Below are 24,663 nucleotides of genomic sequence, written 5' to 3'. Positions count from 1 at the left end.
TCCAGTCAATATAACATAAAAATCATTACTGACATTTATTAAGATTGTGGAAATCCTATAGCATTTCAATACTAGATCAATCAATTATTGGGTTACTTAATAATTGAATCTATACTTTGAAATATTAATTTTTTACATGGTCACTTTGGGTGACAAGGTGCATTGTTAAGTATCAATTAAAGTTTAATAAAGACATTAAAATAATTAGTTTAAATAAATATAAAATTAACAGAATTTAAGTAAAGGAAAAATAAGTACAAAATGATTCAGGTTGTTTAGTTCTAAGTCAAGAAATACCATAGTCGACAATTTTAAATACCAAGGTCTAATGAGTGATATAATTAAAACCAATATATAAACATGCCTAGATGATGAGTTTGTTAACTGATGTGATTTAAATTTTTTCAAGGAGCAACCCCTAAAGAATTCATGGTGTTAAAGTCAAACTGTTCAAAGATGAAAAATATAACCCTTTTCTCCAAATTCACAAATAACAGTGATAAGCCCTATTATAGACTTCAAACGAGCTATGAAGCAATGAGGGAGTAGACCTGAACAGGCATACCCTGGCAATGCTGCAGGTTCCGTTCCAGGTCTAAATACAGCAGCTGTCCAGAATAAAGCAGCTATCTCCATAAAGTGAGTCACACAAATTTCCTGTTTTCCCAGTGAACATAGAACTTCTGTCTATGCTACACTGTAGTCTATTATGTGTGCAATATTATGTCTTAAAAACAGTGCACACACTTTAATTCAAATACTTCATTGTTAAAAATGCTATCACGTGAGCCTTCCATGAGTCACACTCCTCTCGCAGGAGGAGGGTCCTGCCTTCATGTTACTGGGCAGCTGACTGATCAGGGTGGGGGTTGCTAGGGACTGGGGCGGCCGCAGCAATTTCTTAAACTGAAGAAAGGGATGTTTACTGCACCAGTTGACTTTACTCACCCACAACAGAACTTCTTTCAAAATTGGAATTAATCCTCTCAAACCCTCCTTTTTGTTTTATTGGCTAACCTTATGTAATAATCCAAGTGCTTTGTTGTCATTGCAACCATCTTCACAAGGAGTAGAGGCCATCTGAAGAAACCACTTTCTTTCTTCACTCACTAGGAGCAATTCCTCATCATTAGCTTTAGCATTAAGTGGCAGTGATTCTGTCACACCTCCAGTCTCCACTTCTGATGCTAGTTCTCTTGCTCTTTCTATCGAATCTGCCACTACTTCCTCCACTGAAGTCTGGAACCTCCCCCAGTCATCCTTGAGGGTTGGCATCTACTTCTTCCAAACGCTGTTGATGTTGACTTCTGTGAATGTCTCTCATGGCACCTAGGATGGTGAATACTTTCCAAAGGGTTTTCAATTTACTTTGCCCCAACCCATCAGAGGAATCACCATCTATAGTGGTTAAGGCCTAACAACATGTAATTCTTAAATAAAACTTGAAAGTCAAAACCACTTGGGGTGCAGAGTGGGTGTTGTGTTGTCAGATGTAAAAACAGCCTTCATCTTACTGTGCGACTCCTTCAGAGCTCTTGGGTGACTGGGTGCACTGTCGATGAGCCGTGATATTTTGAAAGGAATCTTTTTTCTTTTCCTGAGTGGGAGGCCTCAATAGTGGGCTTAAATGACTCAGTAAACCATTTTGTAAACAGATGTGCTGTCATGCAGACTTAGTTATTCAATTTATAGAGCACAGATTAGATTTAGCATAATTCTTAGGGGCTCTAGGATTTTCAGAATGGTAAGTGAGCATTGGCTTCCACTTAAAGTCACCGGCTGCATTAGCCCCTAACAAGAGAGTCAGCCTGTCCTTTGAAGCTTTGAAGCCAGGCATTGCCTTCTCCTCTCTAGCCATGAAAGTACCTTCTTCCAATATAGGGCTGCTTCATCCACACTGAAAATCTGTTGTTTAGGGGAGCTGCCTTCATTAATTAATACAGTTTGATTACTGGATGACTTGCTGCAGCTTTCAGCTCAGCACTTGCTGCCCCACCCCACCCTGCAGGTTACAGAGACTGCTTCTGTCCTTAAACTTTGGGAACCAGCCTCTGCTAGCTTCAGATTTCTCCTCTGTCCCTCTCTGTCTCCACCACTCTCTGCCTTCACAGAATTGAGGAGACTTAGGGCCTTGCTCTGGATGAGCCTTTGGCTTAAGAGAATGTTGTAGCCGCTTTGAGCTTATAGCCAGATGACTAAAATTTTCTCCACATCAGATAGAAAGCTGTTTTGCTTTCTTATAATTCATGTGTTCACTGGAATAGCACTTTTAATTTCCTTTAAGAACTTTTCCTTGGCATCCACAACTCAGCTCACTGTTTGGCTCAAGAGCTTTAGAGGGCTCTCTTGGCTTTCAACATGCCTTGCTCACTGAGCTTAATCATTTCTACCTTTTGATTAAATGAGAGACAAGTGACTCTTCCTTGCACTTGAACACTTAAAAGCCATTGTAGAGTTATTAACTGGCTTAATTTCAATCTTGTTGTTCCTCAGGGAACAGGGCAGCCCAAGAAGAAGGAGGGGGATGGGGGAATGGCCAGTCAGTGGAGCAGTCAAAACACACAGAATATTTATGGATTACGTTACCGTGTACATTGTCACAGTTTGTGGTGCCCCCCTCCAAAAAAATAACAATAGCAACACCAAAGATCACTGATCACAGATCACCAGAACAAATATAATAATGATGAAGAACTTTAAAATATCTTGACAATAATCAAAAGGTGACACAGAGACATGAATTGAATGAATGCCGTTGGGAAAGTGGTGCCAGCGAGTCACTGGACGCAGTTTGTTCCCACAGCCTTCAACTTGCAAAAAATCACATTGTGTGCAAAGCACAATAAAGTGGAGCAAAATGAGGTACGCCCGTGTCTCCGCAACCAGCGCATGGACACCTTCCCGGACTCTACAGCATAAGGAAAACGTACACATGGACGACTCCCAAATCTTACTGTCCTGTTCCCCTTTGTTGATGTGGATTATATATGTTAATGGTCATGAGAAATGTTTGAACTTATACATTGTTCTGTATTTATTTAGTTATATGTTTAAAAATTTAACAAAGTCATTTATGATACCACACAAAACATTTTAAAATAAAAATCCCAAATAGGTGAAGGGTGGCAAATATTCTTATGTTTTTGCAAAACTCTTAATGTCTTATTTGAGAGAAGACTGCTTGATACTCACATCTTCCGAATTCAATTTGTTACAATGTATAGTTTTAAGTATACACAGAAAATAAAGCCTCATATGGACATGAAGTTGTAAAAGGCAAGAATAATTTAAGAGCATTTTCAGTTAACTGTGAGTATTCTTTGATTCTGTCTCCAAAATCGGCAAATGTTTTCTTAAAGGTCGTTGCCATGGAGAGTCCAACATCATGCAATCCACATTTTTACACTCTGTTGCGTTAAAAATCCGACGGTCTATTTTCAACTTTGACTGATTGCTAGAGTAATTCTGGATCACTAGATTATGAAGCTCTTACAAATGTTGACCTGTTTCCTTACTGATATAAAATATACATTAATATGACCCTTGATTTCCACAGAAAAATCCATAGGTTTTGAGAAGCTGTCAAAGTTGAGAATGCAGATATGAGATTCCCATATTTTAATTTTCACTTGAAAACTTACACTTTAGCATCGTTAACAAATACTGTCATTTTTTTCCCTCATTTAGTTCATTTTCAAGATGATGTCTGACAAGTACCTAAGTCCGAATGACTGTACTTTGTCAAACACCCTCTTATTGAAACAGATGTTCTTCGGAGAACAGATTCGCTATTTTGCACGGAACTTCAAAAGCCGCGCCGTGTTCCTCCCGGAGCTAACACTGCATAGCACGTGTGCTAGAGAGTTTCGTGTGCTCCTACCATGTTTTTTCAAGCAGAAAATTAAAAAGTGTACTTAAGCTTCTGCATGGCTAAGGAAAACAGTATCAAGATTAAAAGAGAGGGAACTATTTGGGAAAACATATTTGCCAATAATACTTCAGACAAAGGTTTAATCTCCAAAATATACAAAGAACTCACTCGACTCCACTCAAAGAAGATGAGCAACCCAATTAAAAAAATGGGCAAAGGACTTGAACAGACATTTCTCCAAGGAGGACATACAGAGGATCCAGAGACACATGAAAAGATGCTCAATATCGCTAGCTATCAGAGAGATGCAAATTAAAACCACAATGAGATACCACTTTACACCAGTGAGAATGGCTATGATAAACAAAGAAACAAACAACAAGTGCTGGAGAGGTTGTGGGGAAAAGGGGACTCTAGTTCACTGTTGGTGGGATTGCAGACTGGTGCAACCACTATGGAAAACAGTATGGAACTTTCTAAGAAAACTAAAAATGAACGTGCCTTTTGACCCAGCAATTCCACGATTAGGAGTATATCCTAAGAACCCTGAAACACCAATCCAAAAGAACCTATGCACCCCGATGTCCATAGCAGCACAATTAACGATAGCCAAGAGTTAGAAGCAACCTAAATGCCCATCGGTAAATGACTGGATCAAAAAGCTATGGTACATTTACACAATGGAATTCTATGCTGCAGAAAGGAAGAAGGAGCTCCTACCTTTTGCAACATCATGGATGGAACTGGAGAACATTATGTTGAGCAAAATAAGCCAGGCGGTGAAAGACAAATACCATATGATCTCACCTTTAACAGGAATCTAAACAATAAAACAAACAAGCAAGCAAAATATGACCAATGACACTCAAATATGGAACAGGCTGACAGGGTCCAGAGAGGAGAGGGGAGAGAATCATAGGGGAAAAGGGGAGGGACTCACATGAATAAGTATAAAGGACACATGGACAATAACTAAGGGTGGGGGGCGGAAATGGGAGGGAGGTGGGGAGCACTGGGGGGAGCAGGGCAGGGAATATAAAACAAAAAACTGTACTTGAATAAGAATTAAATAATAAAAACAATGAAAATAAAGGAACATAAAATGAAAAAAGTGTACTTAAGGATTTGGATTTCACAAAATTAATAATTTTGTTGATTCATCAATGGCATTCTGAAGTAAAGTGTAATACAATTGGTGTATATATTTGTTCCTCATTTATTTACTTATTTGGGTGCATGCATAATGATAATATAATGACTTTAGCCCCACTTATTTTTGCTTTTGTCGCCTCAACTTCTGGTGTCCCAGCCGAAGCAATCGTTGTCCACACCAAGGTCCAGGAGCTTTTTCTCTGTTTTCTTCCAGGAGTTTTATGGTTTCTGGCTTACAGTTCAGCCTTTAATTCTTCTGGAATTGTTTCCGCTGTGTGTTGTAAGGGAAGGGTTTGATTTCATGCTTGTTTTGCACGTGCAGATTCAGTTTTTCCAACAACGTTTATTGTAGAGACAGTTTTTTCTCCCTTGCATTTTTGAGACTAGATGAACACTAGCTGACCATGCATGCTAGGGTTTATTTCTGGGCTCTTTGTTCGGATCCACTGGTAAATGTTTCTGTTTCTAGGCTATTTTCATACTGTTTTGATTACTATAATGATGGAAAAGTAGCTCTCTCACTTTCGCCAGCCTAAAAATTTCCTTTCCAAATGAGAGATAAAACAAAACCATAAATAGCACGCCGCCGCCGGAGTCAGATCCCAACACAGAGATCCTCTAGGTACACCTGACGTGGCCACAAGAGCTTCTTAAAAGCGCAGCATTTTTTCCAGCTGGTCATCCAAGGGAAAGTCAGAGACGCAAAACTAGGGAAGGATTTGGTGTGCTTCATCGTTGTCGCAGAGAGGGAGGCAACCAAACATGCCAAGGATGGAGAGCAACACTTCTTGACAGCCAGCAGGAACCTAGGGGGTCTGAGTGAGCCAGCCACAGATGGCGCTTAGAGCAGGGTTTTCTCCAGAGCCACTGATGACAACTTGGTCTGACAGACACCTTGACGCCAGGCTTGGGAAACTCTCAGCAGAGGACAGATGAGCTGGGGCATTTGCCCTACAGAACTGCAGGCTCAGAAAGCAGTGTTTTTGAGCCTCTAAGTTTGTGGTTATTTGTTGTTTAACAATAGAAAATGGTAGAAGTACTCCAATTACTGTCAGTGACCAAACTGCATAAAAGATCCAATCTTTGGGGGTAATGGTGGTTCTGATCGCATTACTTTACCTGCAAGATGGAAGTGGAATAAAAGGTAGGAAAATTGACTGTTGGCTCAGTTCTAAGGCTAGGAGAATATAGCAGCCCTTAGCTTGGGAAGACAGATTTCTCTATGCCAAGGCAAATATTTTAGGAAAGCATTAAATAATTAAAAAGGAAATATAGGCTATTGAAAATTAGGCTAAAATTGAATTTTATAGTACGCTGAATATGTAAGTATGATGAACTAGATTCAAAGATCTAGAAAAAGAGAACTCAACAAATATTGTTGCATTTTGATGCAAACACTTTAAGTCTCTCTCCTCTTTTTGTTTCCTAATAAATGGGGGAAAAAACACACCTTACTTCCCTGGTTATTACTATATAGCAGGTTTTAAGCATCTCTTTAGGAAGTCAAATTAGATCTGAACTAGTTCTTAGTAGAACAAGTGTAACAGTTATCATCAAGAGAAGTAATTTCATTGAATGTCAAAATGCATCATTCCCTAAGTTAAAAACCTATTCTCTGTTCAACCAGTGTAAGTAGCTGCTGTTGATTTGTAACCTTGGCTTGCTAATAGTTAATTAAAATTTTAACTGTTTTTATAGAAATACTAGATACAAAAAAGCATTACAAATTTAAATTATATACATTCAAACTAAATATAACAGCATTGTTTTTTATAAAGTTTGCTAAATGATATTTATAGTGAAGCAAAAGTATTAATTCACGAATGAATTCTAACTGAAATAATTTTCAAGTTGTGTGTTGTAAATAAGCATGCATTCAATACTTGAAGTATAATATATAACTTTCCATTCATGTCAGAAAGACAATTATACAATAAGCGTTTCTCCTATCCCATCTGTTAGAGATTGTACAATTAGCCGGAGTTTGTTAATGGGGGAAAAAAAGAGGTTTTTAAAAACCAAAAATGCACTGACGGTATTCTGAGATAACAGTTAAGAGCATTGGGTATCAATCCTTTAAATAAAAGTAAAAAAGGTTCAGAAATAATGGAAATAATGTCATAACAGAATTGGGCAGTTAAATATTCCTTCCCAAATTACTATTTGATTTGCCATGTAAAATGACTTGTTTGATATTACAAGTTACTTTATTATGCAAATTGGTCTCAAATGTTTCTAAAGTCAGTATTAATTATTTCCTTGGTTTCAAATATGCAAAATAGGCAGCAGTAGTGACTCATACAACCATAGTTGTTTTCTGTTTTCCCTACTATCTAACATGAAATTATCATCTTACTTTGTGAGCTAAGACATTATTTGCAATTTACAATCGGAAAACGAGAGGAAGATAATGTTGAAGTCGTACCACATTTCCTTCCGATGTAGGGCCACTGTGGGTGATTGCCTCACACACACACAAATGGATAGTTTTAGAAAGGCGAATAAAGAATTATTTTGCCCACATAAATCAGACACCTATATCCTCCAAGTCAAGCCCAGACCAATCGTCCAGACATTTTCTAAGTCCGATTTCTTATTCAGTGAACAGGTACCTGTTGTGGAACAGTAGGTTATAAATGAAAGTCCTGATTGCTCAATGATCTCTGTTCTGCAGCAACCTTAAACAGCACAGAGTGATTCTTCTTGAGGTATCTTAGACATTGTAAAATTCTAATCAGTCTTGATTCAAGTATTACCAAGATCAAGTTTCCCTCTGGGAGTCTCCTCTGATTTTGAGATCACATCTTTGCAGATCCCCTCCCCCTGAAAACCTTAGCTCCCGCTCACTCCCACTCTCTCCTGGCTTTGGCGTTGCCCATTCACGGCACCCTCACCTCCACCCGAGACCCTACACAGACCTACGCCGCGCCTTGGGCATTTCCTTCCTCCTTCAATTCCTACAGACCCACTTTCCATATTCCATTTCCTCCGTTTTCCCTGAGTGACTAGCGTGGGATCAGATAATAGGCGCAAAACAATCAATCATGGATTAACGTGTGATTGTTCCAGGAAATGAGTGTGTTAATGGAAGCTTATATTCGAATAACTGAGACCTCTTCAAGATAAGAAATTATGGATGGATAGATGGATGGATGGATAAGATGCTTTAATCTGAGTCAATGGTTATCACTCTGGGAACTTGCAGCAGGTATTTGAAGAGGCATCAGGCCTTTGAACACCCTTCCGGTCACACCGAATGTGTACTTATCCGAGCACAGAGCCACTGGAGTAAAAATGAAAATCTTCAGCCTAACACACTGTACACCTGTGCTGTTCCATACTTACCCATGATTTTGCTTCTATCATTGAGGGTGTGCTATATTTGCAGGTGGCTATTTTTCATAAGGATGTCTTAATCTTTTCCCCAACTTTCTCAGACATTTGCTTTACATAAAGATCAATACTGACAACTCCAAACAGGAGAAAAGAAGATGGAATGAGATGATGTTTTCAGTGCCGGGTTACAGGAATTTAGAAATAAGATTGGCCCCAATGTAGGCATCAGTTTTTCAGGCTCACATCATTTTCTGCACTGGAAAATTTACCTTTTTAAATTTTTCGCTGGTAGTTTTCATCTCCATTCATCCTTCCAGGGGACTTATTTATATTTCTCTCCCTACTGACAGCACTCATTCATTTTATTAAAATTTCTAAAAACTATCTCTTTTTCACCTGCTGAGAAAATTAAGAAAAATTTATTAACTGATTGTATGTAAATTGCTCTAGTTCAGTTTTCACTGTGGATAAATTTGTTTTGAGTATTTGTTATGACAATTATATACAGCTAAACTTTCCAACTTAATACATTTTTAATAACTTCCTTCAGCAGCTAGTGATTTGAATTTCAATTTTTTTCTATCAGGAAGTAAAAAAAAAGTCTATTCCATTTTACAGCAGTTTTATATAAGAATTGATTTATGCAGTAAGCTCTCTCACAGTAAACATATCAAATGTCAAAACGAGACCATTAATACTCATTAGCTTTACGATATGCATATTCCAGACAGAGTATAGCACAAAGTTAAGGTTGAAAAAGAAATAACTGTGTCATTAGCTTCTTTTTCCAAAGTCCCTTATTTAGACTGAAAACACTTCACTCATTTGATTGATTATTTTCATTTATTGCTTTTGAGCATGATAGTATATTTTAGGGCATATCAAAATAACCACTGAATCCTAACTTTGAAGTATTTAAACATTAACAAATGGAACAATTTGGAAAAGTTATACTAGACTATTTCTTCAAGCTCTCTTGAAAACGAAGAACTTTGCCTCCTGCCTCTACCCCTCTATTCAGGAAATCTAATATTTAGATTGACCACTAATTGACCAGGGAAGACAAAGATTTGAAATATGCCCGCCTTTTTCATAGAGATCTTCCTTTATTCACCTGGCTGTTAGAGGGAACTGTGAGCTGTTTACAGCTTCACCACTGTTCACTTCTGGAAAATAGGGTTCCTAGTTCTCTGAATGGAAAAGGCCATAAGAAGTGGTGGTTCAGCTCTTGATTTTTCAGGATATAAATATCAAGGATATTTCCACTTGCTCTTTTTTTTTGAGATGGTGCCTGGTTGTCCAGGCCTTGAGCAAATTTCATGCCGTCTGACCCCTGGGATGACATTCTCTGCATCACCCCCTCCATCCGCCCCCCGCAGGGAGGGACAATCCCAGGGAGAAGCAGGCCACACAACCTCCAAGGCTCCCTCTGCTTTAAACCCTCTGCGAGTGTCCATATTTTCCATGATTTGCTTTTTGGGAAAAGGAACAATGATCTCTTTAGAATTATTACATTTTCATTTTGGAGTGTATTTAAAGATTCTTGATGATTACTATAAATTTCATAAATTTGACTGTTTTGTATTTTAACATTTATTCTACTAACAGTTCCTCATTTAAATAGCACTTTTCCTAATATTTGATTTCTTGAATTAGCTGTTTTTCTTTTTATTCAACAGTCAATTTTTTTATTTATAACTCTGAATAAATGTGGAATGGAAATACCTGTGGCGTATTCCGGACGCCACCATTAGGTTGGTACAGTAGTGCCCGTCTCTTACAGAAAACAGTTCCAGTTTACACCGTGAGGCTTTCACAGCGAGGTGCCCATACACACCCTCCTTAACGTGAACTCTGGTCAACAGCTGTCCCAGACAGTTTCACTCCAGTCTGGCTGTACTCTGTTTAATGAAATATCTATCTGAGCATGTACCATAAATATCTCGTAATTTACAAATAACAGTGTGACTTCTTTTCTTTACCACTGAACAGTGCTCCCTCTCATGTGGTCTTGGTCCCCACGAACATCAGATGATCCCTATGACAGCAGTCCTGAAAAGACACCACCAGTCTTACTCCCGTCTCATCCCCTCTGTGTGCAATCGGTTACTAAGTCTTTGTAGGTCTACTTCACTATACCTGGAAAAATACACCCAAATCCGTCCCTTCTCCACTCACCTTACCTTTATCCATTCAGGACTTTGCTGTCCATTTAAAAGAAGTGGGCATATTATAATATTCAATTAACACATTTTTCTGTATATAGCTTCTCTGTTATGCTATTCATTTGATTTGAGGTTACACATTATTTTTTAAATGTATATTTGAAGATATGAAACACCATTTAAAACCCTTCTCGACTTCTCTATTGCTTAAATGACAAAGACCAAACACATGAGTAAGGCATCAATGGTGCTTCGTATGTTCCTCCTACTTCTTTGGAGCGTTTCTCTCCGTTGTCCCCCAAGCCCTCCTGCCAGAGTTTGTCAATACTATACTCAAATTTTCTTCAACTTGCCATGCAACGGAACCTTTCAGTATCTGTAACCCACTCTTTCTTCCCCTTTTAATAATGCATTCTTCTCCATTACTTTGTCTTGTCAAAACAGAGTATTCTTAAGAAACCACCTGACCCTTACCTCCTTTGGAAAGTCCTAATCTCTGGAGGCAGAATCGACTGTTCCTTGTGCTTTTATATTTCCACTTTGCCTGTCACCCTATTTTACTCCAGAGAGCTATTTGCAAACCTAATTTTGTTTAATGGTAAAATCTTAAAGCAGTGATAACTCTTAGCATTTATTGACTATGTAGAATCTTATTTCTTTCCTTATGACAGGCCTGGGGAGTTGGGACATTTTTGTCCCTCTTGTACAAATGATAGGAGAACCTGACCCGACTTCCCCTTCTATCTTGCTACTAGACAGTGTAGCCTCAAAAAATAAGTACTTTATTAAAATAGTGTTTTTTTTAATTTATTTATATTGAATTATGTTTAACGGAAGTTTCCTGGTAAACAGAAGCAGGGTGCAGCTGTGTGTTTCTCATCTTACCCAGGGAAAGCCAGTATTTACGCTGAAAGTTTTTACTTTAATTTGAACAAAGTGAGAGGTGGTTATTGGTAATATAATTTCGATAAGACAGCCGATCACAACTGAGTGACAAAGAGTGGCATGATAGAATAATAGAAGATGATATAAGATCATCTGAATAACACTAGATGTATATTCTAAGAAAAAAGAAGGAAAAACCAGAGTCGTGTGGCCAGTTAAGATTGCAGGAAGGAGGAAAGCAGTGATGTTGACACAAATATTTTGGTTCAAATGCCTAAGAGACATTTCACGCAGAACTCACAGAGAGGGAAAGCTTCTGATTGTTTACCCAAAGCCTGTCATGAAGCGTCCATCTGGAAGGACTGGGCAAAACTTGCTAAAATATGACAAAACAAGAGAGGCCCTTCACATACTTTTCTTGAAAACAACCCTTCAGACTTATTATTATTGTCACATCAGAATTGGTGTGACTTCACCATGTTAGTTTACAATCACTGAAGGAAAAATAAAAATAAATTCCTGAAAGAAAATTTCAATCACTAGGAAATGGCATCAGCCTCCCAAATGCCACGAAGAGTGCACTGTAATAATAAAAAGTTCAGTCAGCACACGAGGAAGGAAAATTTTAGCTGTCACACAGACCGAATCTAGTTACTCAAGCGCTTTAGGGCCCTTCAGGTCGCAGGCGACGGCATCGGTTTTGCTATTTATTAAAAGATGAATGATTCCTATTCTCACTGCGCTCCGCTCCATCTTCTGCTGCTGAATTTACACGGGCCGGAGGGACAGCGCTCGGGCACCTGAGGTGTGCACCTGTTTCCAGTGTTCCGTAGCATCCGTGCTCATCCAGCCTACTCAGAGCTGCGCTCACTCTGTTCCTCCCTCTCTGTTAGGACGGTCTCGGGTTCTGGGGAAGACCAAACCCTACCGCTCCACACGGGGACCTCTAAGCACCGCGTTTTGGGCTCCCAGATCCCTGCGTTGGCACACGCGTGTGTGATGACACATGCCAGTTTCAAATCATAGCTGCTCCCCGTCCTGGCTCAATTTTACAGCAAAACTTCTTGAAACAAATGGCTTGAGCAGATGCCCCTCCCTCCCTTCTCAGTCTCTTGGATGTCACTAAGTGAAACTGGGCCTTGCATTTCACTGAAGTAGCCCTGGGCAAAGCCACCGAGGTCTCCTTGTCGTATATCCAGTGGCCCCTTCTCGGTCAACTTTCTCCATCTCTCTAGCTAGACACAGAAGACCACTCGCTCAATTTTTTAAAACACACTTTTCTCTTGCTTTCCTGTGATTTACTGTAATGCAGTCCTTCCCATTGCCTGCGTTTCTTGGATTTCTATTCTGGCTCCTCCACCTTGGCCAACCCTCTCACTTGGGAAGGGTTAATTATTTCCTCTTTCTTCATTATCTCTCAGGGACATTTTATCCAGTGCTGCAGAATGAAGTATTATCAGGAAGCCAATGATAGGGAAATGAATAACTCTTTATCAATGACATTTCCCCCATTCAGGCCCACATTTGTTTACCTAATTAGCTACTTGACATTTTAGTTTGAATATGTAATAGACATTTCAAATTCAACATATACCAGGTGAAAGCTTGTGATTTTCACTCAATGTCTGCTCTTCAAGTCTGCCCACCTCCATAAATCACACCACCCACATCCCCGTTGCTAAAGCCCACATTCCTGGGTCCCCGTAAGCCCTACCTTTCACTCATACCCAACATCTCATCCCCAAGGATGGCCCCTTAGGTTCCACAATGTGTCCTTTGACCTCTAACTTTAACGCTATACCTAGTTATTTTTAATCTCGGTATGTCTATAGTACCATTTAGTCCTTATAACTTCCTTCGGTAGGGAGTATTGTAATCTTCATCTGTCAGAGGAGAGAAAGTAGGTACATAGAGGTTAAACTAGCTTATGCAAGTTCAAACCAGTGTTAAGTTTAGGAATAGGAATCTTTACTGCATAATCAGACATTCTGCCAACAAACAGTACTGTTTCAAATTTTGAGTTCTGATCACGAATCCTCCACAGTACTATCCAATACTTAACTGGATAAGTTTTCATATTCTCACCAAAGATTAGGCAACATGTTTAGCATCATGGCAGTGTTCCTTCTTACATTTAATTCTCAAGAAATTGATACTTCATTCCTAGAACTTCTGCCACATCAGTCTTTACATATCAACATAGTTAATGATAACTGTCTTGTTAAGGCTATAAACAAGCAAATGCCACGTCCATTAGTAGGTTCATCAGTACTATTGACTCCAGCCTTAGAAGTTGTATCTCCTAAATATAGCCAATGGTTTAAATCAGAGTAACAAATGCACAATTAATCTGAAGAGCAAGAGAATGCTTACTCAGCACCCTGGAAAATGATCTGGTTGAGTTATGCATCACCTCATTTTGCAAAGCAGCAATAAAAATGAGTCTTTCATTTTGCAGAGGTACCTCTGGCATTTACAGCAGATCATTAAAATAAAGGAGAAAAATAACTTTTGCATTTTATTGGAACAGAGACATTTTATCCTGGCCACACACTTTTCCTTTGCAGATTTCATTAATCAAAATAAATGTCTCCACAAGTTGTTGCCAAGGGTCCAGCTATTCCCCAGCAATTCCAAAGATTGAGACTTACCTTATGGAAGTTTCTAAAATATGCTGCCTTTTCATCTGGAAATTTTTCTAGCCTTCTGGGCCCTTTACTAGAAGCCTTCTTGAAAACCAACCAGCATCGTCTGAAAATCTGAAAGGAAACAAAGAAATTGTATTAACTACTTTTTTACATGAGTTTAGTAGCATCAGGAATTTATTGAATTAATCCACTGGGAATAAGTTTTTATAAACACACTTAAAAAACTAACCAGGCAGTACAAAGAAAACAGATAAAATGCTCTTGGCAGCAAACTTTGTTCAGAACATCTGTGGCCATTACGGATATTTGCAGATATTGGAAAAATCACTGCTCATACCAATATATTTAAGACTCAGCATGGCCCCAGTTACAGCCATCCTAGCTGACTAAGACATACGGGAGATTTTATTTTACTGGCAGAGATGGTGATGAAGGTAATGGAGGTGGTTGCAGTGGTGGCAATATTGTGGAAGTGAAAGACAGTTGCAGGAATCAGCACAGAAGTTTGAGGGATGGAAGACAGGTAAAAATATCATTGCAAAGTGGGATGTATTTAGATGATCAGTATGTATCTCCTGGTTATTTATGAATGGATTTTGCACCTTAGTTGAGGTAGGGAGGCTCCCTTGGAATGGAATTGGGACCCAACCCTGGTCATGGGGTTTCTGTTCTTCCCTATGTTGGAATGCTTTTCCCAGCAGCCTTTGCACTTTGTCGCTCATGACTCAGGGACCACTGTGATGTCCGACGAAGCCTCCCGACACTCACGGGAGGACACAAACACTGCTCCCTCATTGCAACACCTCAGCTTTCGTGTCTAGTTATTTTCTGTGAAAGAGTGAGTCAAACATGAGTCACAAAGTGTGAGTGTTTCCGCATAGGCACTCAATATTACTACAAAAAACCTGATAACAGATATTAAGGAAAAATAGATTTGGTATTTTCCACAGTCTCTTATCTCCTTGTTGTTACATTAACAGAAGCACCCTATATAGAAAAAAACAGTCACTACAGACTTGGCATTATGGACTGTTTGTCACACCGAGGCCCTTAAAGTATTATCTTCTTATTTTGGAATAATTTTAGCTTTATAAAATATTCACAAAAATAGTGAAGAGAGTTCCTGTAAATCTTTACTTATCTCCTCTAATGTTAAATCCAATACAATCAGGGTACAGTTTTCAGAACTAAGAATTAACACCGGTAAGCCCTGACTGGTGTAGTTCAGTGGATTGAGTGCGGGCCTGCGAACCACATGATCGTGGTTCGATTCCCAGTCAGGGCACATGCCTGGGTTGCAGGACAGTTCTCAACAGGGGACTCATAAGAGGCAACCATACATTGATATTTCTCTCCTTCTCTCCTTTCCTTCCCCTCTAAAGATAAATAAATAAAATCTTTTTTAAAAAAAGAATTAACACCGGTAAAATACTGGTAACTTGGTGACAGATTACATTGAGAAATCACCACTTTTCTCCTCTGGTGCCCTATTTTGTTTCGGGATCCAGGCAAGGATACCAAATTGTGTTTACTTGTCCTGAATCCTTAGACTTCTCAAAGAATAAGACTAAGGATCTTTGACATGACAGTTTCTTCATTTTTTTTTCTTTTCATGACCTTGACAGTTTGGAAGAGTATTTTTAAAAGATTTTATTTATTTATCTTTAGAGGGGAAGGGAAGGAGGGGAGAGAAATATCAATGTATGGTTGCCTCTCATTAGTCCCCTGCTGGGAACTAGCCTGTAACCCAGGCATGTGCCCTGACTGGGAATCGAACCGCGATCCTGTGGTTCGCAGGCCCGCACTCAATCCACTGAGCTACACCAGCCAGGGCTTTGGAAGACTATTTTATACAACGTTCTTCAAGTTTTGTCCATCTCGATTAATTAAGTTATTTTGATGTTTCAAAAGTCTAATGACTATCTCACAATAAAGTGATCAACACAAATAATTTATGGGGGAAAATTATGTGAATTCATCTCGGCTGTGGGATGGTTATATATTGATCAGCTGTATACTTGAATTTTTAAACTTAAAATCGTGACAGGATCCTCCAATGAACGCAGAGGTTTTATTGTGTGTGTGTTTTGGTTTTTCTTTTTGGGGGTCAGGATCTCGTTTTAAAAAACGTTTAGCTTTTTGATAGGAGTGAAGTACTGAAGCTGGCCCTGGTGCTGACAATGTGGAAGTATCGCTGCGCGTCAGTGTGAAGTCAGATTCCGCGGGAGCCGGCGGTCTAGAGCAACCTCCGGGCCAGGGGCGTCAACTCAGCAGGAGCCCAGATCCTCGCTCCCGCTCGTCTTCGAAAAGGGTGGGCTATGTTCTGCTGGGGGCCCTAGAGCTGATGCCGCATATGAGCATGTTGGACGAATTACAGAGGTGGGCAGTCCAAATGCCTGCTGGAGCGCAGGAAATCAGTCCTCGGAGGAAAAAAATTAAATGAAAGGAATAGGTTTTATTTTGCTTATCAATGAAAGACACCAACCCTCGGGGAACATGAAGGAGAACCGCATCCATGAAATGAGCTACCTCATTTTTATTTCCCCCCCATGAGACAGAATAAAGACGTGTCCTTTGTCGGCAGCCGTGGGAGCAGACGGTACGCTTTTCAGTTACTGCTCTTCAAGGGCATCTGAGGATGCGGACCACTTGCTGATTGGCAGGGGATCATGGCTCAGACTCGCTTTCTCCTGCCGATGACACTGCCTCCTGCTCTGTCACTGTCGCGATGCTGCTTCACACTCTCCTGGAGAAATCACTAATTTCACCTTCTCACTCAGAGTTACCTCCTAAACATGCCAGTGGTCTCACCAAATAGGCTCCTGCGTGCCGTTCAGATTTTCCTTCTAGAAAATTTCATGTTGTTGCCAAGACTCCAGAAATTCCCAGGATCCCCAGCTGCTCAGGCCTCTGTTTTCCACTGCATTAGCCAGCCAGCCAGCTGGCTGTAATTAAAGAATCCCTCTTAAAGGGTCCCTTTCCGTTTTCCTTCAGAGCAATCCCCTTTCAAGGGGATTTTCCTTGGAAATCTTTTCCTTTCCTTTCAAGGGGCTTTCTCCTTTTCAAGGTGATTTTACACGAATCGTATTTGTCCGTTTAACATTCTGTGAAGGAGAGGGCAGATGCCTTGGCTTGAGTTCACAGCCGTAATTATGTTATTTAGCTAGGACCCGTTCACAAGCTTTACCGTAACCAAACGTCAGATTTCAAGGGCCCATTCCACCACAAGAAGTTGACCTCATGAATGCTGCACTTCAAACAGGGTTTGGGGTATGAACTTGGCAGAATTTCTGATGATAGGAGATTCCATTGCACTAAAGGGAGTCACAATAATGTTGTCTCTAGGGAGTTTGAAGACCTTCGAACAAAGCAGCATATCTTGGGTAGTTTATATTCGTGTTTCCTTCTGAAAGCAAGGTACTACATAAATGATGACTTGAGGTATAGAATTCAGTTATTTCTTTATAATGGTGTATCATATGAAGAAAGCAAGGCAACAAGTCGATCACAAAATGAACAAAGCCCATCCAGGCATAGTTACTGCGGGCTTATTCTCCGAGAAATTCACCTACCAAAGTCCTGGGTCTTGGTCTTCTCCCAAGTTATTTATGTACTATTAAAAATGCACTTTTTTTGAAAAAAAGTCTTTAATATACATGAATACGTGTCCCTCTATTGCTGCATGAACACCCACCTATTTAAATATAAGTGAAAGGACCCAAAAATTGAAAACTTCCCCTTCTCACTGTAGTATAATTTGAAGTTCACGTTCATGAGAAAGTTCTCACCAACTTTGTAACTTACGAGGTTTGCCTCCTTCAGCATGGTTTATGCCAAACATAAACATTGTTATCCATTAACACTGAAAAATGCTTAAAGAGCAATATGTCTATCTCAATTTTGCTCATTTCGTATAGTTGGAAAGGCTAACACGAATGTGTAGCATTCTCTGATTCCATTATCTTGCTTTCTCTTTATCCAGAAAGACTATTTTGAAATTCATAAAGGACAAACGATGATTCCAAAATTGGCACCAGAGGCAATTTTTGAGGAGGCCAAGTGGTTTTTTTTTTTTTTCACCTGAACGTACTGCGCTCGTTCTGTTAGACCTGTCTGCCAGGCAGCCAATAAAAAGCAGGAAGAGAACACACACGGGGCTGAGAGTCACAGCCAGAAATGAAACGCTTCACAGTAGGAGCGAGGTTTCAGCGAGAGTGGGAAATTGTCATCATCAAGAGAATGGAAACGGATTGTAGAGCAGACCTGCTGAGCAGGACCCCGAGTGGGCAATTTTTAGGAATGATCACCGCCCTGAAAGGATGCTTACTGGAACGGCTCTTCCACCTCCTGCTTTCAGAGAGCCCCTCCCTGGCACCAGAGGAGACAGAAAGTCCCTCCTGTCTGCACAAGTAGTCCAGACAGGAGCCCAGGAGCCAAGCCTCGTGGGTTTTAGTTTCTCTAAAACCAGAATATACTTGGACTCTATACCAATATATGTTGTCTGAATTCATGGTGCTTTATTTCCATCGGGTGGTTGTAGAGGTATAACTCAATAATCAGTGCAAACTGTTTATATACACTTTGTTTTTATTTTATGGACTTGGTTCAGATAGGGTTCAATCAGGTTAAGACCTGTTTCCTGAACAGGAAACAGGATCACAACTTTTCAGCTGATATGTTGACTAGTAAATGAGTCAGATGTCTAAATTGAAGCTCAAAATATTTTCCCTTTAGCTTCCTTCTCTTTCTGGTTTTCTTATTCCCTTCATTTGCTGACCGTATATTTAGGCACACAGTTTCAAATCTTGGTGTCGCCAGTGATTTTTTTCTTCTTTTACCTAAACCATCCCAAAGTCTGTGGGCAAATCCCCAAAGGGGGATGCCAGTGTGACCTACTGAGTCCAATGGTTTGGATTGAGGGAAAAAGCACATCTAGGAAAGAAATGGAGAATAAGAATAAAAATAGTAGAGAACTTTGAAAACCAGACACTTTTCAGCTGATGCAGCAGAAGATGGGAATCAATAATTAGTTTTACTAAGGGATTGATATTATGCAAATAATATTTAAAGACTGTTAGACCAATAGCAGGGTTAGCAATGACCATGAAAATAAGAAATATCATTAGGTAATTAGTGCATTTATACCAGACAAGATATACCAACTCAAACAGTACCGAAGACAGTAGACAGAGAGAAGATGAGCCCACGATGAAAAGAATTATGAGAAAAATTTAGAACTTTGCAATAATCTCAATACGAATGAAGGAGAAAAATGAATTAAAGGTATATCTAAGTTTTCACATCTACACAGCTAAGTAAATGATGTCACCTAGGCCATTGTCATAGAGCCCAAGAAGTGAGGAGTTTAAATTACGTACATTGCATTCAATATGACATTTGAACACTGGCATTACCCAAACTGCTCTTGACAAAGTTCTAGATTGCAGGCTTCTCGTAAGTGGGTGCTTTCCAGGCTATGTCTTAGAATAATTTCTTGCTATCAAATAAAACCTCCTTGTGAGACACTATCTTGCTTCAGTTTCTTGATGTAAATTTGCACACTCATCCGATGTTGATTTTTATCCCTGCTACTCAATACATGGTGCTTTTTGCTGCCTCTTTAAAACTACAAGGTTCAATATGTCTCAAATATCAAATCAGCAAACATGTGTCCCTTACTCTGTTTCTGCATACCTTTTGAATTGTCTTAAATGCAATCTTTAAAACCCAAATAGAACTATTCAATGCATCTAATAATCCATACTCAGATGTCATCTTTACCCCAGGGGACTTACAGTATGGTTTCAGAAGATGTGCATTTTATGTTAATAACCTTGTTTATAGCTGAAGTTCCTGATTTTATTTCAATTGGCCATAAACAGCTGCCAGATTGGTAAATGGATTTAAAGAATTACTAAAGTGTTGATTGTAAGTGAAGTTTTGTAGTGACTGAAAAGAAATTCCAGAGCTGTAGGGAGAGTACTTACTAATAAATAAACTCTCTTTTGCATATCTACTGCATAACACATATTATCTTAACACTAATGTGTGCATCCTTCTAATCAAGGACTTTATAATATATCCACTATATTTATTACAGTTTTTACATTTTACATGTTATATTAATAGTCTGAAATGTCGCATATAACATGTTATAAAATCTAATTTTTCACATCCAGTTATATAATTGAGCTTTATCCATGTTCCTATATGTCACAGTTTTTTTCTCTTTTTGCTTGTTGATTTGTAGGAATTTAAAAACATATTTTAATGTTAAATCCATCAGCAGGTGGATGTGTTGGAAATACCTTCCTCTTCACTGTAGCTCGACTTTTTCACTTCTTTTTAAAAAGGTTTTATTTACTTATTTTGAAAGAGAGGGGAAGGGAAGGAGAAAGAGAGGGAGAGAAGCATTGATGTAAGAGAGAAACACCGACTGGATGCCTCGCGCACACCCCCGGATGAGGGACCAAACCTGGAACCTAGGTATGTGCCTTGACTGGGAATGGAACTGGCAACCTTTTCACTTTGTAGAATGATGCCCAACCCACAGAGCATTACCCATACCACAGGTCAGGGCTCAAATTTTCACTTCTTTATAATTTAATTTTTCATGCAACGTTTTTAATTTCAATATAGTCAAATGTGTTGATTATATCCTTCGTGGCTGTACATTTATGACTTGTTTACCAATGGAAATGCTTCATCTATTCACACTTATGTGGTTACTAGAACTTTTTGCCATCTCATTTTTGTTTTATTCTCTTTTTTAATGTACTTATTTTACTCTTTTTCTAATCTGTGATGAATTAATCGAATTTCTTACATTGCCCCCCTGTTTTTCCCTCAACAGTCTTTGAAACCTTTCATCCCACTCCACAAAAAATACCCATTTAGGGGCAAAAATATTCAATCCCCCATGCATGCCATCTCTTCCCTTTTCTTCCCACTCCTAGAAAGTAACAGACTGTCACTTTAAGCAATTGCACTAGTAACCTCCCAGCTGGTCTCTGGCCTTCACATTTGTTTCCCTCTGATCCAAGGGAACCATTGTTGCATTTAATGTCCCAAATCTCACTTCCAGTCCGGTGTCTCATTCTACCGAATCACAAATGAACAAAGGACAGCCATATACCTTTCAACGCTTCACCATTGCCCATTGCTCATAAAAGAAATGTCAAATTCTGAAGCTTGCCCTTGAAGAGTGACAATGAACTAACTCTCAAGTCTTGGAAACGCCCCCATCAAGTCCTCTCCTGGAAATCCACTTCTCTTCTTTCCCCCAAGCCTTCCCCTTCTTATATGTTCTTGATTCCCCTAAATCTCAAAGACATATATCCTGAATATCTGGAAGATAATCCTTGTTCTCAAGACTTGGAAACCAGCCAGTGAAGGAGAATTGCCCATTTATTCTGATACACTAAAGGTTTCAGTACAGTTGCAACATGTCACGTCTGAAAACTCAAGGAGAGACCGAAAGGAGTGAAAAGAGAAAGGTTTTGAAACTCACTTTCCTCTTTCTGAAACCTCGGGAACCTAAGGCCAGTGCTGGGGTCATTGGTGATTAACCCAATGAAGCACTCTCTAGTTATAAATAAACTCTTACCTCCAGACAGACTATTTTTAAAAACGCCCCCTTCAACAAGCTTTGTGTTTTTTTCAAGGACGCAAAACTTGTGCCACAATAAATGATTTTGTTAAAAGATCAAGACTCAAAGGAAATGTCAATATTGACACTAAATGGCATCTGAGAGCATGGGCACTTTGTGCTTGCGGCACGAACCCATGCTCTGTCTCCGACCAGAAGATCCCCCTCCCGGCATGAGGAAGACATGAAGCTCTGAACTTCGAAATCCCAGTGGGGGAAACAGCTCTAAATGAAAGTATATGAAGTATATGAAGCTCCCTTGAAATGAAATATCTCAAGCAGGAGCTTTTACTCAGAAAGTTAATTTCCTTTCCAATAGTACACAGTGTTTTTATAAAAATTCACTTTACATTTTTATTTCTATCATCTTCTCTAATTTAATTTTGTTCGCTCTTTAAAATTACTGACTTTCTGTTTAGAGCTACATAATTAGAGGTGCTTCACATTTGTTGTTTTCATAGCACTTTAATTTTATAGTCTAACCTGTCTTTTTCTCTGGGTCAACATTTTGGGCATTGCTTCCCTCAGACACCAGAAACAATCTGGACTTCTGATAAGCACTAGCATCTTCAGTTCTTATCATGGTCCCCACTGTTGTAAGGAATTCACACAAATGTTAGCATAGTTTAAACCACACCCAAACTTGATGGGGCATGGTCAGTGTAATTATCACTGCTCACAGAATGGGACAGGCAGGTAGAAAAGTTAAGGAACTTCAAGTTTGGCACAGTGGTAAATTATTGTTATAGTTTGCTAGTTTGGCTTCTTATCTCTGCTTTCTTTGTACTTTACACGATTCTATGCACCACCGTTAAAATAATCGCCCTAATGTTTTCTCAATTCCATGTGGTCTGTCACCTTTCACTGATTCTTCTTATAAGACCTAGTATACAAAGACTTCCACACCATCCCAACCTAGCTTTGCCACCTGCCACTTCCTTTTGTTGTTAAAACTAAGGCCACTTGGGACTCATATCTCCTCACCAACACTTTTTAAAAAAAAATAATAGCTTTGTTGAGGTATAACAGACAAATAAAAATTATGTATATTTAAGGTATACAATTTCATGTTTTGATATATAGTAGTCCTTCCCTTATCCTTGGGGAATATGTTTGGAATGCCTGAAACCACAGGCAGTACCAAACCCTACATATACTATGTTTTGTTTTAGACATATAGACCTTTGATAAAATTTGGTCTATACATTAGGCACAGTAAGAGATGAACAGAAATAACTGATAAAATAGAACAGTTATGATAATACACTGTAATTAAAGCCACATGAATGTGGTCTGTCCCTGCTCTCTGATGGAGCTGCACTTGCCCTTCCCAGGATGCTGTGCTGTGGTGCAGTGCAGATGTGACGAGATGGAGAGAGGAGAGGGACGTGGGTGTGGGGACCCAGCATAGGCTGCAACTGACCTGTGGAAGGATGTCCAAGAGAGGACCAAAACTAGCATGGATTTCTGTTTCATCCTTCACAGTTTCATACGTAGAAGTTTCCTTCTTATTATAGATCTTAGTAACCTCAGTGTATGATTTTTTCTTTCCTTCTTAAGCCAAGAACTTTCACCTTTTCACTTAAAGAAAGCACTTTACAGTTTCTCTTTGGCATATTTGAATTGCCAGAATCAGTAACTTGGGGGCCATTTTCCACTAAAATGAGAGTTAATTGAACACAAATGCAGCGATACCTGTTGTTAAGGTGGCTCCTGCATGACCAAAGGCAGGAGCTTCTACAGTATCGAGAGGCTGTGCAAATGGATGAGCCACGTCCCAAAGGGGACAGAATGAGATTGCATCACACTACTAAAAATGTCATACTACTTATAATTTATGAATTGTTTATATCTGTAATTTTCCATTTAATATTCTAGACTTTGATTGGCCACAGGTAACTAAAACCATAGAAAGACAAACAGTGAATGGGGGGGGTCATACTATATGCATAAACTGTAAAATGATCACCAAAATCTAGCTAATAAATATACCTGTCACTCCATAGAATTATAATTTCTTCTTTGTTGTTGTTGTGAGAATAGCAAATTTCAAGTATACATTACAGTATCGATAACCATAATCACCATACTACATATTTTAACCCAATGCTTCCAGAAGTCCAGCCATCTGGTCAACCACATTCATTTTTGCTATCAATATAATACTTAATTTCAAAGAAGAGGGCTTGGGACAAATGAAGTTTGCCTGCTCATGATAATGCCTCCAGTCTCCATTTTCTTATGGCTTACAGGCCACAAACATGTACAAAAATTTAACGATATTTTCAATCTTTGTAGATAATGTACATTATCTAGCGTTCTCATCCACTGTTAGCTCCAAGCATTACATAATCAGTCAATGGGAAGGGCATCAATTCCTCTATCACATGCAAGTAAATATGTCTACTTAGAAATATTCAAGGGCACAAGAGCAAATTGCAATAAGCTCCAATTTTAGAGGCTTAACTTATCATTCAAATTGCGCCATAAATGAATGCTAGCAATATGAAAAATGTCATACTTGTAATAGGAAAGAACACAATTCAAACTTATCTTCAAGAGGCAAACAGTTTGGGGAAACAGAGCAAAGGTGGAGGAAACCTAACAGGTATTAAAACATAGTATAATGCTTCAACAATTAAAACAATATGGTAATGGCACCTGAATAATCAGACCATCAGACCAATAGAATAGAACAGAAATTCTATGGAAAGTGTATGATGATAAAGACAGCATCTCAACAAATCAACTCAGAAAGGATAATGAACATTTAAAAATATATATATCAAATTTATATACCTATGACTTTGACCCATCATTCCCACATTTTAAAATTTATACCGTAGATACATTGGCATTCATAGAAATGTTATGTGTCATTGCAGGGTGGTTGAAGATAACAAAATATTTAAAATAACACTAATACCCATTCATAAGAAACTCTTTAAATGAAGTGTA

The 24,663-nt window shown here is 39.0% G+C and overlaps 1 protein-coding gene across 1 annotated transcript in view; it reads right to left on the bottom strand.

Moving 5' to 3' along the window:
• DOK6 (docking protein 6) overlaps positions 1 to 24,663 on the bottom strand; it is a 245,924-nt gene that overhangs the window by 158,247 nt on the left and 63,014 nt on the right. Inside the window, exon 2 of the mRNA XM_037035647.1 lies at positions 14,061 to 14,168. Within this exon, the coding sequence (XP_036891542.1) occupies positions 14,061 to 14,168 (108 nt within the window). The remainder of the gene's footprint in view (positions 1 to 14,060; positions 14,169 to 24,663) is intronic.

The sequence above is a fragment of the Sturnira hondurensis genome, unplaced genomic scaffold (assembly GCF_014824575.4).
Source record: "Sturnira hondurensis isolate 20B ecotype Veracruz unplaced genomic scaffold, ASM1482457v3 Scaffold0001872, whole genome shotgun sequence".
Classification (NCBI taxonomy): Eukaryota; Metazoa; Chordata; class Mammalia; order Chiroptera; family Phyllostomidae; genus Sturnira; species Sturnira hondurensis.
This window is presented reverse-complemented; position numbering and strand designations above follow the sequence as displayed.